This window comes from Montipora foliosa, chromosome 10, assembly GCF_036669935.1.
Source record: "Montipora foliosa isolate CH-2021 chromosome 10, ASM3666993v2, whole genome shotgun sequence".
Lineage (NCBI taxonomy): Eukaryota > Metazoa > Cnidaria > Anthozoa > Scleractinia > Acroporidae > Montipora > Montipora foliosa.
This window is the reverse complement of record NC_090878.1, coordinates 16,407,451-16,421,751: the sequence shown is the minus strand read 5'-3', so window position 1 is coordinate 16,421,751 and position 14,301 is coordinate 16,407,451. Positions and strand designations below refer to the sequence as shown.

At 39.7% G+C, this 14,301-nt stretch overlaps 1 protein-coding gene across 2 annotated transcripts in view; it reads left to right on the top strand.

The window, feature by feature from the left end:
* LOC137973135 (uncharacterized) overlaps positions 1-14,301 on the top strand; it is a 52,761-nt gene that overhangs the window by 7,283 nt on the left and 31,177 nt on the right. For both annotated transcript variants that reach the window (XM_068819878.1, XM_068819879.1), the window contains exon 2: positions 9,601-9,717. In XM_068819878.1, coding sequence (XP_068675979.1) covers positions 9,619-9,717 — 99 coding nt within the window. In that variant the 5' untranslated portion in view covers positions 9,601-9,618. The remainder of the gene's footprint in view (positions 1-9,600; positions 9,718-14,301) is intronic.

Sequence of the window (14,301 nt, the reverse complement as noted above, 5' to 3'; positions counted from 1 at the left end):
TAGAGTCTTATATGGGACCGAGTACATATTACGTCTAATGGCGCTTATACCAGAAGCAATCTTTTTAGAAAGCTCGTTGATATGACACTCCCAAGTAAGATTTTCGTCAACATGTACACCAAAGGATTTTACAGTAGAGACTTGCTTTATCAGAAACTGGTTAATTGTGGCAGTGGGATTTGCTGTAAAATGTAATAACCTTTTTGCTTGGAACCAATCAGTACGTATTCAGTCTTTGTCTTATTTAAAGTTAGTTTGTTGGCTGCAAGCCACAGACGAATTTTCTCCAGATCAAGATTAAATAATACAAATATTTATTTCATCAACATCGCTACCAGCAAAAGTAATACTAACTCTGATCATCGGCGTACATCCTTAATTAAACATGGATCAGAAATTTCTTGGTTATTGGAATCCACAGAAGTAGAGGGTAAAATTTGATATTCCAAGTTCCCTTAATATTTAACAATAGGGAGCCTTTGCGACGACGATGGCAACGAGAACGTCGTCGTTAAATGAGAATTCGCGTTATTGAAATCGCTTCCCGATTCTTCCAAGCATCATGTTATAACGTGACTGAGGTGTAGCAAATCCTCAAGAGATAAACTAATATGAACGGCGCTCAATTTAGGGACGAAAATGAAAATTTATCCTCAAGAGCTGATGTTCTCTCTAAAACCTCAAATTTTGTCATTTAAGCCTGACATACGCAAGCGCAGTTTGCTCCGGAAAAATACTCGCTGGAAAATGGGACGAGCAACGTTTCCAAAATGACGGACGAAGAAGAAATGTCCCTCCTACTATTATTCATCCTGCTTTATCGTAATTCTTTCGCAGAAGGCTAGCAAGGTTGAACCATTCAAGATGTGACGTCACCTCATTAGGTTTGATGAAAACAATTCCTATAAATAGTGCATTAGTACGATACAGACATTTTGCGATGCCAATCGACCGAAGCTTCCAGGCTTTGATCTAATTGCCATACAATAAACTGAAGACCACCTAGTCTGTTTTATCAGATCGGCAGGGTTCGCCGATTCCTTCCTTCTTCTTGGATTGAATTCATTTAAACAAGATCGTTATCAGAAGGAAGGCAAAGGAGTCCAAGATGCGAAAAAATATTTTGTCATTCCAAAAGACTCTATGGCGCTTTCCAAGCCATTGTAAACACTGCTATCAAGACTTGTCATTAGAACAAACAACTTTGACGGACTCTTAGCCAAAACACAAGAACAGCAGATCACGTCACGCAGGAGTATCACTTCATATCTACCATGTGTTTAGCTCACTAAAAAGACGGAACCGCCAAATTAATAGTAGAAATATTTTCATCTAAAAATGATGATGGATGATTCGTTACAACCTTTCGTCTTAACTACGAATTACGAGAGATTACCTAACATTTCGTGATAAAGACGATGAAACGTTGTTGACAAAACCAATATATTTATATATCGGTCTACAACTGTTATCCGGTGAAAAATCCTTTTTACGCAGAAGAGAAGAAATTAGCTCCGTTCACATTAATCATTAAATTAACACTAAACTTTGGTTTAGGAATATAAATGCTATTTCAGGTTTTTAACTTAAAAAGAAGGGTTTATTGCAGTGAGACCTTTTATAGTACGTGTTGTTCACATGAAGCGAGGATCGATCAACATTGCACAAACTTTTAGTCTTGAAAAAATGTCCACTGAACAGTGTGACGTAAATGACTGCATGTTCTTTCGATATTTGATAATTTTGAATAGATACCGAAGTTCTCTTAGATTGTCAGAAATATTTGGCACAGTAACAAAGAAAGCAATAAGAAAGGTTTCTTTCTTGAGCATAAAAAAAATCCTGAAAAAAAAGCCTGTTGATTTTCAGTACTGGGATATCGTAAAGTTAAATGTGGCAAAAGATCATATGAGTAGACAAGAGTGGACTCTTGGTGTAAACGACAAAACGAAAGAGAATTCCTTAAGGGTGACACTGAAACAAAGTTGGCGCCATCGTGACGAGAGCATTATGGGCCTTCTACCAATGTGGCCTTGTTTCTATTCCCCACTATTATCTTGACTGACGACATTTCTCGGGGTTCAGTTTGGTGAGTTCTTTATTTTAGTCCGAGAGGCTTTTTTCCGCGAGGTCATTTGGTTTTCCTTCTCTCATCGAAACCATAATTACCCGGAACAACTTTACGGGCGGCGACTCAGATGAAATCACCCTAGCTGAAAAAAAGTTACTCTCTCAAGCTTTATTTTATTTGTACCCAATCAGGTGTTATTCCATGGATTTCTTACCTTCAAATGAACAATTGCCTAAGAATCGTGGCTTAAAATAATAGAAGACAACAATTTACTATCAGTTTGACGATGAATTTTCTGCAGCTTTTTCTCGCAATTGAGTCCAAAGTGAATTAACGTTCACGTCTTACACTGCATTGAGTGCAATCCAACTTTTGCTGTTTAATCCAGTTTTTTCTCCTAGTCGGATCAGTGCCCGAAGCCGGATCAACCAGTCCGCTAGTATCTGTCTGTAGTCCGAGTCCATAGTCCGCAGTCCAGTTTTTACAATAACCATTTGTGCACTAAGCGAGTTACTGACAGACTACCGATTCGAGTCGTAACAATTCTCGTTTCTTGGTACGCTTTGAGGCGTATCAGCGAGGTCTTGTAAATTTCGTGCTTGACAGATTGGTAAGAAAAGATTGGAAAGAAAAAAAAAACTGTGGCAGTTCATGCTTGCAGAGTGACATCAATGTGGGTGGGCAGGCATGAAAGCTCGTTTGCATGGACTTATCAGTGCAGTGTCGAAAAAATTATACTTAAACCTGATAATTTTAACAAATGGAACATCAAGCATGAAACGCTGAATCAAGAAGATGCTAGAGACAGCGGTGATTACACCAGTCGACTCGTCTGAAGCAAACAGCTAGATGTCACGTTCCCCTGAAAAAATAAGCTTTTAAGTCTCCGAGATTTAAATTACAAATCTCATTTTATGATTTGTTTTTATAACAACTTTAACTTGAAGCTGCAGAGTGGAAACGCCCTCCTTTTTTTATTAAAGAGAGTTCGGAGAAAGACACTAACATTAACTAACATTCTGACGTGTTCTTTAAACAACCCCGGCCAAGTGCTAAGAAATATGGCAGGGGTTCTGCGGTCGAAAGAATTTTCCATGCCCTTGTCTGAAGGTAGCCAATGTCGCAATCGTGAGATCAATCCACAAAGTAAAACGGTCCTGTTTCGATATCGGTGCCGTAATGTCTAATTCAATTACGATATAATTGAAATAAGTACTTTTTTGGGTTGCTAGTGGATTAAGTACTGAACCACAGAGTAAAAACACCCACAAATCAAATTTAATTAAGTAAAATCACATTATGTTGGAATTACGAAGAGAAACACGTTTTTAAGCAGGACCACGAGCATTGGTGGAATGCCAGTGTCACGTCACTGACTCACTCTTACCAGTTCCTCTCTCGGTTCTGTATCGGAAGTATCCTGTGTGTAAAACCACATTGCCCAAGGCGCAAGGGCCGTCAGTCCAGTGAGATTCTACTCGATCCAAATCTCGTATAAATCTCACCCTGTTTGCACAGATGCAGCTAAATACAGGAATCGCACCGGCCCATGATTATCTTGGGTTCGACTTTGCTATACAGTCTGAAGGGTTTTTGCACATCTCCTGATAATCATGACGTCAAATTAAATGGCGCTGAGTCAAGCACCGATTTTTAAACGGTTAGCTTTCAATATGCTGTGATCACTAAGTTTATTTTAGATACTTGAAAATCTGTGTCTTTAGTAACAGTTGCCTTTATGGTCTGGTTGTTGTTAACAAGCGAGAAGTGAAAGGTTGATCAAACAGTGAAGGAATATCTGTATATCTGCTTGGTTTTTGTTACGTTGGTCCTTGCTGCTACAATACAGTTGTGATGTTTATTATTGATTCCTCCACGTGATAGACATCTTATCAAAGTTCTTCTGCTTTCTGTTAATTCGAAAATGATGAAAGTATAGAGCGTACTTCATGTAAGCAAAGCGTGACTATTGCAGTTCCTGGATGTTATCGTCAAAAGTGTTCGCACGATGTCCACCATGTTCATTTGCAGTAAACAAGACGCTGGCTGCGAGCGCGGTAATCGTCAACCGGCGGCCAACGATTTTTTTTACAGGAAGTTTTCCGAACGAGAGAACACAGTACCATTTTGTGGTAAGTCCATTGAGCTTTCATGCCTTGCGAATCCACAGTACTTGGAGTGCGGTTTCACTGCAAATAAATACGACGAACGCAGCTTCTCTTGAACGATAGTAAAGAATTCCTCTAGACACTGTGAAGGAATTGGGAAGATGACATCTAATGTCAATTAACCAATCAGTACGCTTTCGTCCCCAGAGGCCGCGGTCCTTTTGTCCAGCTGAAGGACGGCTCTTTCGCCGCAGCCTCAGAAATTTAAAGCATTTGTCGTTGTTTTAAAGGGGGCGGCAAAAAAAAAAAAAAAAGTTGCGAAGAAGGCTCGCATAGATGGTTATGGTTAAATCAATTATTTTTGGAGGTTTTAAGCCTCAGCAACCTCTTTATTTACACCCCTATTGTCGGTGCTGACGAAAGAGAATTTTGACCTTCAGTGACAAATATGTATACATGATTGTGCGTAATTAGGAGAATACGCATTTCGTTCATTGCGTTGCGACGGAGCAGGACGCATCATAATCATGTCGTTTTACGAATTTCCAAAATATGTTTGGCGGGTATCGATCATGATGCCATGCGATTTCAGGGTTTGGACCCCATCCTGGACTGACTGGCTGACGGGCACACATCACCTCGATCTGATGTGATTTTGATTCTGTTATGTCTCGACATTGGGTTCGTATTACAATACCCGTATGCCCGAATCAAAGCAGTAAAAATTCCCCGTATTTCCACGTGCCCTACAGTTGTGCGTGTAAGTATCCCTTGCAAATATGACTAAAACTACTTATTTGAACACCAGAAAGCTATTTAGTGGTATTCTTTGTAGGAAACAGACGCTGCAATTTACCCCTGCGCGGCAATTCGTGCCGGCAACGATGCCGAGTTGTGATTTGTCAACTCAGCTGCTTTTCACAGGAGATTCACGTTCTCTCTGAAAGTCCACTTTTCCTGAATATTTCTGGACAATCAGTACAATAAAAAAATATATTTTTTACTGGACATCGAACACACTTTACTAATCCATGATTACTACTAGACAGTCTTTAAATATTTTCACTTGATGCCCATTCTTGTACCCAGAGTCCACTTTTCTTTTGGTCAGCACCAAGATCGCGGACTCTGGCCATAGCCAAAAATATGCACCGCACGTCGGTAGTGGTATAATGTTGTATACATTGACAACCGTTATTGTTTCAAATTTCTGAGAATGCGCAGAAGATCCGGAAGTCCGTGATTCGTGGACTTCCTGCTTTGGTTATGGCCAGAGTTCGTGTTCTTGGTGCTGACCAAAAGAAAAGCGGACTCTGGGGACGAGAATGACTTAATATCAAATTTCTGAGGATGCGCAGAAGATCCGGAAGTCTGTGATTCGTGGACTTCCTGCTTTGGTTATGGCCCGAGTTCGTGTTCTTGGTGCTGACCAAAAGAAAAGCGGACTCTGGGGACAAGAATGACTAAATGTAACGGTGGCCATGATGAAAGGAAAAAAATGCAGGGGCCCTGAAAAAAGTTATTGTGCGAGTTTTATGCAAATAATCCAATATGGCTGCTTGCGTGGGAAACGATTGATACTGAGCTAACTTTATGTCATTAGGCGAAGGCCTCCAGCATGGAATAGAAACTGAAACTTCAATTATTAGCGTCTCATTGAGGACTTACAAGGTGATGAAATATAAAGAGCGAGCTTTAAGGGCATAATGCGAGGAGAGGAAGTCCAGCAAAAACAGGATGAATTAACCACTGGCTACCCATAGCTTGGTGTATGAAAAAAACTCGGCATTGTTAATCGGTTATGACCATACTCGAATGACACCTACATAGAATTAAAATAGTATTCTGCACAATTAATCCGAACCAAACTTAAGTGAAATCCATTCCGCCTTCCGGATTCCAATGATAATAGCTCTTTCAGATTCCATTGAACTAGGATATTTCAAACAAATTAAGCAAGGAAATCAAGCAATTTAATTTACATAAAGACGCACAGCGCACAGATACAAATATAACTTTATTAGGGTACCCGTACGGGAATCTTCCGACCTAATTTACAATGTTAAACTAATCGATACTAGGCTACGATAACTTACAATAAATAACAACCTACTGAGGTAAAAAACCTAACATAACATGAAAATAGATTAATTTACTAAGCAGTCGTTACTGAGATGACTTCTCAGGTTACGTTTAATGCAGAGATTGCGCAATTTGCGCAACTCGGCAAGCGTGGCAGAGAATTCCACGTGTCTGCGCCACGATACTGGAACGACTTTTGGGCGAGCGCTGTGCAGCACTTACCGTGGAAAAGATTAAGATCGTTCCTAGAGTTATAGCTATGAACCTGGGACCTCTTCTGAAACCTATTTACTAAAGACCTAGGTGCCTGATTAGTCTTTTATTTGAACATCTGAACGGCGTCTCGAACTCTAACAGCCTCTCACACTGGAAGTAGCTTCACCTCTTTGAGAGTGGGTTTTATGTCTTCAAATTTCTTCTTCCCGGATAACAAACGGGCTGCAAAGTTCTGCACATGTTGCGGTTAGGTTAGGGTTTAGTTTAGAAATGTTAGATTTACTAGAACCTAACCATAATCATGAACAACAAAATAACGTAGTAAAAACGAATGAGTTTATAACAATGAAAAAAAATTGTTTCATCAAACAAGTGACGAATTCTGCTGATCTTTGCCACAATAGTTTGCCTATCAGTTCACTTGCCAAAGTGCTGGTGTGCTCATTAAAGAATAGATGCTTATCCACTCTCACACCAAGGTCTTTCCCTGAGTCAACAACACCAGTTCCTTTCCTTTCCTAAAAATGGCAAAGACGGAATAGATGTTTGCGCCAGCATTCTGTTGGAGGGTCTTGGACCCAAACACACAGAACTTTGTTTTGTCAGAGTTAATAAGGAATCAGTTTTCGCAGCACCAAGAAGCAACTCGATTCAAATCCTCTCGAAGGTCTTCAAGTCCTCTTTGAACTTCCTTATTAGAAAATCAAATCGCACAATGATGATATGAGTAGACTGAAATGTTCTCCTTCTTAGCACTGAACGCTATTTAATAGCAGTGTTGCAAAAAAAAAAAGGCATCATCATTGAGGTTGTGCTTATAATATGTATTTTGGTACTGGATGTTTGGAGAGCGCGAAACAAACGTTGGAGCTTTGCGGGCTTATAATTCGTCCCCCCCCCCCCCCCCCCACCCCTTTGAAAGTAACATTTTATTCAAAGGTTGCGTAAATAACAAAATATTCGAGAACATGTAGAAGTACTTAAGTACTTTAGTACGTTGGCCATTGACACCACAGTAAACAGCATAGATACGTTGCTCCATCTGCTCGTCCTACAATTGGGAAAACATCGACGACAATTGAAGAACTTTAATCAAGAGGACGCCGTTGTCACGATGTGCCAAGAACACAATGACACGACTTCATTCTTAACTTCTCCAGAATACGGCGCAGTGAAAGGGCGTTGGTCAATTCCGGTAGACGTGATACGCTCGAGTTTACACGAGTGATTGATGTTTGCTCCAAGGAATTCACGTCAACTTGAAAAAGAAGATTTGAGAAAGAGCAGCCGGATGTAGCCAGAATTGGCATGAGACCAGACAATCGAGCATAAAAGAAAAGGCTTACCAATTTAATTGTTATATACAATAGAAGTATCTACTTTCGAGGTGGCGGGTTTTCGCAAGGAAAGGCATTTGTCACTTTGAGCCCACAGAAAGGAAATTCTAGTGATGATATTTCTAGATGACTCAGCTGCGGGAGATAACTGCAGGCGAATTATTTCTCAATTGAAGAAATGGAAAAATAAATTCTTTCTCTCCATGATTTCTTTTCAAATACGTTAAAGGCATTTATCCGAGGTGACATGAGTTTCCTTTGGTGATTTTGTCCAACACGACTGGCTAGATCCCTGTGGACAAGCATTTTTTAAAACCTCTGCCTGTCATGGTTGCTAACTTTCAAGGGGTGGGGCTAGAGGGTGAAGCCAGGACGCTGGTTTTGTTTCTATTTAGATGAAGAGTCTGTGTTGTTTTTTCATTAACATAACAGAACAAAGTGCGACGACAGGTAAACGACTTGCATGGAATAATAATAGTATCTCAATTTATCACTAAAACGTATTTCAAGAAGGTCGCCTTCAAGGCGCCCCACCAATAACACTGAAGATTGACATCTGCAAACATGACTTGAACAATTTGGCATTCTCCTCGTTAATAATTGTAGCCCGGAATACATAGACTACGATAAGAATCTAAGCTTTTCATTTCTGCGTCGACAACAAATTTCGTCAAAATTTGACCAACATTATAGAAATGTTTGTGTTGTTCCAGAGGTGAGGCATTTGGTATCCCACAAAGACTCGTGACCTTGCCATTCTTGAGCCCAACAACTACCGAGAAGTGCTGTTTGTGACAAGAGATGTCTTCATTCTATGACATTTTTTTGTCTCAAGTTAAAGCGGTGTCACGATTTTTCTCACAATTCGCAATTGATTTAATGAGAATGTACACTAGATTTTTGTTGAGATTAGCCTAATTGATGAGATTGCCGATAAGATAGCTCGCTTTTGAGTTAATTGCTGGTCTGGTTTTCACCATCAATTTGTGCGTTACGTTTTTTTCTCACGGAAAACAATGTAGGTGTTGGGTACTTGTGCGGTCAAATGTTATCTATAGCATCCTCATGGCCAACATTGTGGCTTGCCATTCGCCAACAATCCTGTTACGTCCAGAACTTCCTTTGACGCCATTCAATGACCGAGTAATTCTTCAAACAGATGCTTGTTGTCGGAAGTGATCCACTGCTTAGATAGCAAGTAAAAACTAACAAAAACGCGTGGCTTTGAATGTATAAGTTCACGTCGCAAGGTCGAATTAAAATAAACAATCAGTTTTTAAAACCGAACTCTCGTCGAAACAATCAGAAACTCGAGAGTCCGAGCATTTGAACCGTGAAAAACATGTTTCGTAGTTAAAAGGTATTCGAGCTTTCGAAGAGATTAATTGTGTAGGCAGCATGTGAACAAGTGCTACACAAGCCCTAACGTTTAATTCACAGAACTTCCCTTAAATGAAGTAATGCCTTGGGATGTTGTTGACCACGCTTTTCGACTCCAATGCCGTCCACTTGAATAACATTTTAGCTTTCTGTCTTGCCAATCGATCAAGTTCAAGTTGATTAATCCGAGGGGTGTGTCGTTCAACTTCTTGTCTCCGTGTGTGGTCCTCTGGGATAAGTAAACACAATCGCCTCCTCCGACCCCATATGACATCCAGGGATTTCATAAGATCACATCAGAAACACTAAACAAGGCATCGAGTTCAATTCACAGCTCGGCGTCTCGTGAAAAAAAAAGACCTTGCACATCGTCAACAGTATCAAGACAATTTAGTTTGTTCCTTAGATTCGACAAGTGTCACAGATGAGGGGAGAACTCCTTCTTCGTCAAATCAGGCTGTTCGCTGTGCTTTGGTTACTAAACTACCAGGGCGTCTCAGAATTTAGCGAAGCCAAAACTTTGGTGAGTATAGGACGTTTGTTGTGTGGAATGTAGCATTATTGCGTATGTCTTAGCTAAGTGGTAAAGGCATGCAACTCAGAAAAGAAAGGCTCGGAATGTTTGTGGGTGGATTGGCGCCGGGTTCGCCATGCCTCTTCGACTAACTAGCGGCAAGGTCTGCAAAGATTATCACGCGCAGTTCTCTTCTTTAGAGAGGATGTATTCTCTTTCTACAAACTTGAAAAACAGAGACCTTTTTGAAAGAGGCCTTAACTCTGTAACGCTTATCGAGAGATACACACAGTGTACTTGTTCGGATAATCTTTTTGCCTTGCCACCCTTTGATCGGCACCACAAAGTATAGGACAAGAACTGGAGCTGCTGAAACACTTAACACCTGCGTTAATCAAACGGTTCGTTATTCGTTTTTTATTTGTATTTATGTTTAAAATGAAATGAGACCAATGGAAATGAAGCGGTCCATTTTCACGTTGGAGCCGATATGGTGAGATCAACATGGAGTTAATTGCAACATTCAAAACTCTCCAAGCAGAAAAAAAATGAATTCATTCTTTAGTAAGTGATTGGACTCTTTATGTGATCTTTTGAGGAAGAAGAAGAAGAATAGTTTCTGGTAGCCTGAGTATCTGGGCGAATTGAAGAGAAGAATAGTGGTATTCACTTTCCATAAATTCAGTCATGCGGTCATACCACATCATCTAAAGGGGAGGGCATTTTTTGAAGGGGGGGGGGGGGGAAGGGGGTGTTTGTACACACACGCAAATTCTTCGCTTCTTGTATTTGAAGACTTTAAACTGAATGAAACATAAAATACAAGAAAACGAAGATGTAATTTTCACAAAGTCGCTCAATCTCGTCTCCTGAGTGCAAACGGCTATACTGATGATGGGCTCAGATGAGTCTCTTGCTCAGTGCCTCCTAATTCCATTTCTACAGCTTGATAGTTCATTGCGGCATCCAGTATGTATATATTTAGCTCGAGGTAGGGAGTTTTTAACATTACAAGTTAAACAAAACGAGGATTTAAGCAATTAATAGGAACCATATGTATCTCTGCAAGCAATCGAGAATCTTTACGCACGGCATGCAACTGATTCCTTCGGATTAGAGATTCCAAGAATATAGAAAAGCCTTTGACATTTACAGTCAGGACTTAAGACTTGCCGGAAGAGAGCGACAGAAAAAGAGAGAGAGAGACAGCTTGGATGGAAGACTTGTTTATTTTTAACGGAGCTGCTTCATTGTTAACTTACTCTCAAACAAAGATAACATATTGTCTTGTAGCACCACGCCATCCTTGGGCCCAGGGTATCGAATGGCTAAGTGAATGCTGTGAAGAAATCTAGAGAGATTCAGATATACATACTTCTGTCTCCGTTCTCTCATGCCTGACATGTATTTCCTCATATTTGCCTCATTAAATCAAGCATGCCTTGGATATACTGTCTTTTTCATCGACCGACTGATTAGATTAAGCATCCTCTCTTCAGCGTCTTCTTTCCCATCGGAAGCAATTCATTCATGTGAAGATGATTAGGGGCGAGTTTAACAATTTTAATTGCAGACCATTTTGAAATTTCTGTGAAACTCCAGTAAACGATTCGTTTTATCGAAAGGAAACTCTTCAAAGGACTCTAACGACGGACTCTGTTGAAGCAAATATCGAAGGACAGCACAGTTTAATCCTGTAATTTTTATTACCGCAATTGTGCTTCAGCTTGGACACGAGTCGCTGCAGGAGACAAAAGTAAAGTTTAAATTAAATTCTTAAAACTTTTATACGGCTTTTGAAGTGGCAATGGTTTGATGGAATTCGTTCCTTAACCTCAAAATTTGGCTGTTTCCGGTCGGTTCCATACTGGTGATATCACACGGTGCTCGCAAGATTTAGACAACTTACAACGAAATTTCATCTTGAAAAAATTGGACAAGGTCCATCGTCAGTTCTACGTCTTGCATGCAAATGTTAATTCTTGCATTTTACAAAAAAAAAAAAAACAGATGGTATTTCTTATTCTTGGATTGAGAACTTACCTTATAAAGAGACTCTTCGTATAAAAACGAGATAAAATTGAAAGGAAAAAGGGGACGTCTTTGAATCATGTCCCGTGTTTTGCTTGACTTTTCTAGTGACGGAAGTGATATTCGCATAAGTTTGATCCTTTCCTCTCGGGAGTAAAAAGCAACTGTTATATCAATATTGTACTTTTGTTTCGAAGGCGACTGTGAATTTATAATCTCAGTGGGGTCTAGTGTGTCCTTGCAGACGCTTTTCGATCGTGCCATCTTTGTCAACTTTATTCCTTACGAAAAAGATTTAGAGGAATAAAGTTAATTCTGTGGACAAAGCAATGGTTGATGATAAACAGTTACGGGGGGTGGGGGGGGGGGGGGGATTCATGTATAACCCGCTGAGATCTCTACTCTGCTCTGAGACGTTTTTCTGCGGGTACTCCGGTTTTCTCGTCTTCTCAAATACCAAAATTTGACTTTGATTTGAGTTAATTTCATTTCAGTATACAGTGTCCCCAATTAATGCCCCAGCGTTGGAATACTTGACACTTATTAAATAAAGTTCATTGTTATTGGAATGACTCATCAAGCAATTTGCAACCGGAACATCTAAGACTAAGGATCTCTTCAAGAAGTCTTCTAACCTTTTTGTAAGGCATTTAAATGTAAAAATATCTTATCCCTTCGTTGGAGAGACTGTAGAAACGAGGCTAGGCCGGGTTTCAATGTCCAAGAATAGCATTTTCAACATTGAATACAATCTCTTATCTCCAGCAACGTTTACCAAAATCTTGATTCCTACGAGCAATGATCACATTTTTATACAATTTTTGGATTTCATAGCCCCGGGGTATAGGCTTTTTTGTGTGGTAATATGTTTTCTATCTTCAAAAATGTTCTATCCAGCTAAGCATATGAATTCTGTCGTCAATCAATGTCATCTACACTGCAAGGAATCGCATTTGTGTGATGAATAACGTTGACAGCGGATTATGGACACATTTTCACACGCAGCTGGCATCATATAGGCTGTCAAGAGCAAACTGGCAACAAAACGTAACCCGTTTTAGATAAATTAAAAAATGCCTGTGGGGTCTTCCGAGGGAGTAATTAGTCACTCAAGCATTCATGCATGTAAGTGAGGGAACAATATGTCCCAATCAATTTGTTGAAATGTTTTTATGAGTGATACGTCCTCTTGGCAGTATTACTTCCTGACCAAAAATGGCAGAACTATGCATGGAAGGAACTTTGATATTTGAAACAAAAGAACATTAAATTCAGGAAAGGAATATTAGGTCACAGAGCAGCAGGGTTGAATTGTTGCACTCACGAAAAGCTTTAGAAGACTGTTTAGCAATGTTAATCCGGCCATTTCCTTCACTAGTGAAGTTCGTTTGTTTCACAGCTTAGCTTTGGAATGTTATTCGTCCAAAAATTAAATTCCAGAATAACCTGCGTTAACTCTCTACAGAAATGGGAACATCAATCACGTAAAAGTGCGGAATAATAAAGCTCGATGAAAATCAGAATTTGTTCTCTTCAAAGATAAGCAAACTTTACATAATGAGGACAGGCTTTCTCTACAACTGAACCCTTTCTTCCGGTACACATCAAGTACATTTATTGCCCTCAGCGGTACTGTAACGTTTTAATTTGAGACACATTATGTAACATGGAATTTTTGCACATTATGGCCATAACAGAAACACGATATGTCAGAAGTCTCTATATCGCAAGGGTTCTACTGTTTTCCGGTCAAAATTGCAAATCATTGTTTTTTGATGACCTTTACCTGTACGTACAACATTGCTAGGAATGACTAAGGGAATATTTGCACGAGACCGGGACGAACTCAGACTGGTATGAAATTTTTGCAACCGTTTGCATGAAACGGGGACGAAATGCTTGGTGTTTGATTTCGGGACGAAATCATATCTCTTATGTAATAAATATGTTACAAATTGCAGTTAAATTCAGGTTAAAATGATTTTGACCTAGGTCATTTTATTTTCAACTAATTTGAAAACAAAATCACCTAGGTTAAAATGGTCTAAACCAGTTTATTATCAGCTGTCTAAAAAGGGGTTTTCCCTCTTTTGGGGAGGTGTAATTAAAAAGAAAAAAAAAATGGGGCCTGGATTTTTCGGGAGATTAAAAAAGAAAGCAATAAATGAGATCATTCTTCAAACTCTTTTCCTCTCTGGTTCGTCATCCGTTCTACGTCTTTCTCTGTTGCTACTTGCAATCTTTAGCCTCTAACCTTATCTCTCTTGCTTTCCATGCCACTTCTGAGATACGAACCTCGCGCTCATCGCACCTCCGTAAGGAGCATAACTGGGTTCTTCATATTGAAGATCATTACTCAAAGTATTCGTGGCTATTTCCTCTCAGACTTAGAGAAACATCAGAAGTTGCCAGATCCCTAGAACCTCTACTCTGGCATGGATGGCAGGATTTCCGACAAAGTTGCAATCTGACAATGTATATGAAGTCAAGTTAAGATGCTGATCATCGCAGTTATTACTTGAGCAGTAATGGAAGGAAAGCCTGGAAAATTCAGGCTGTTAA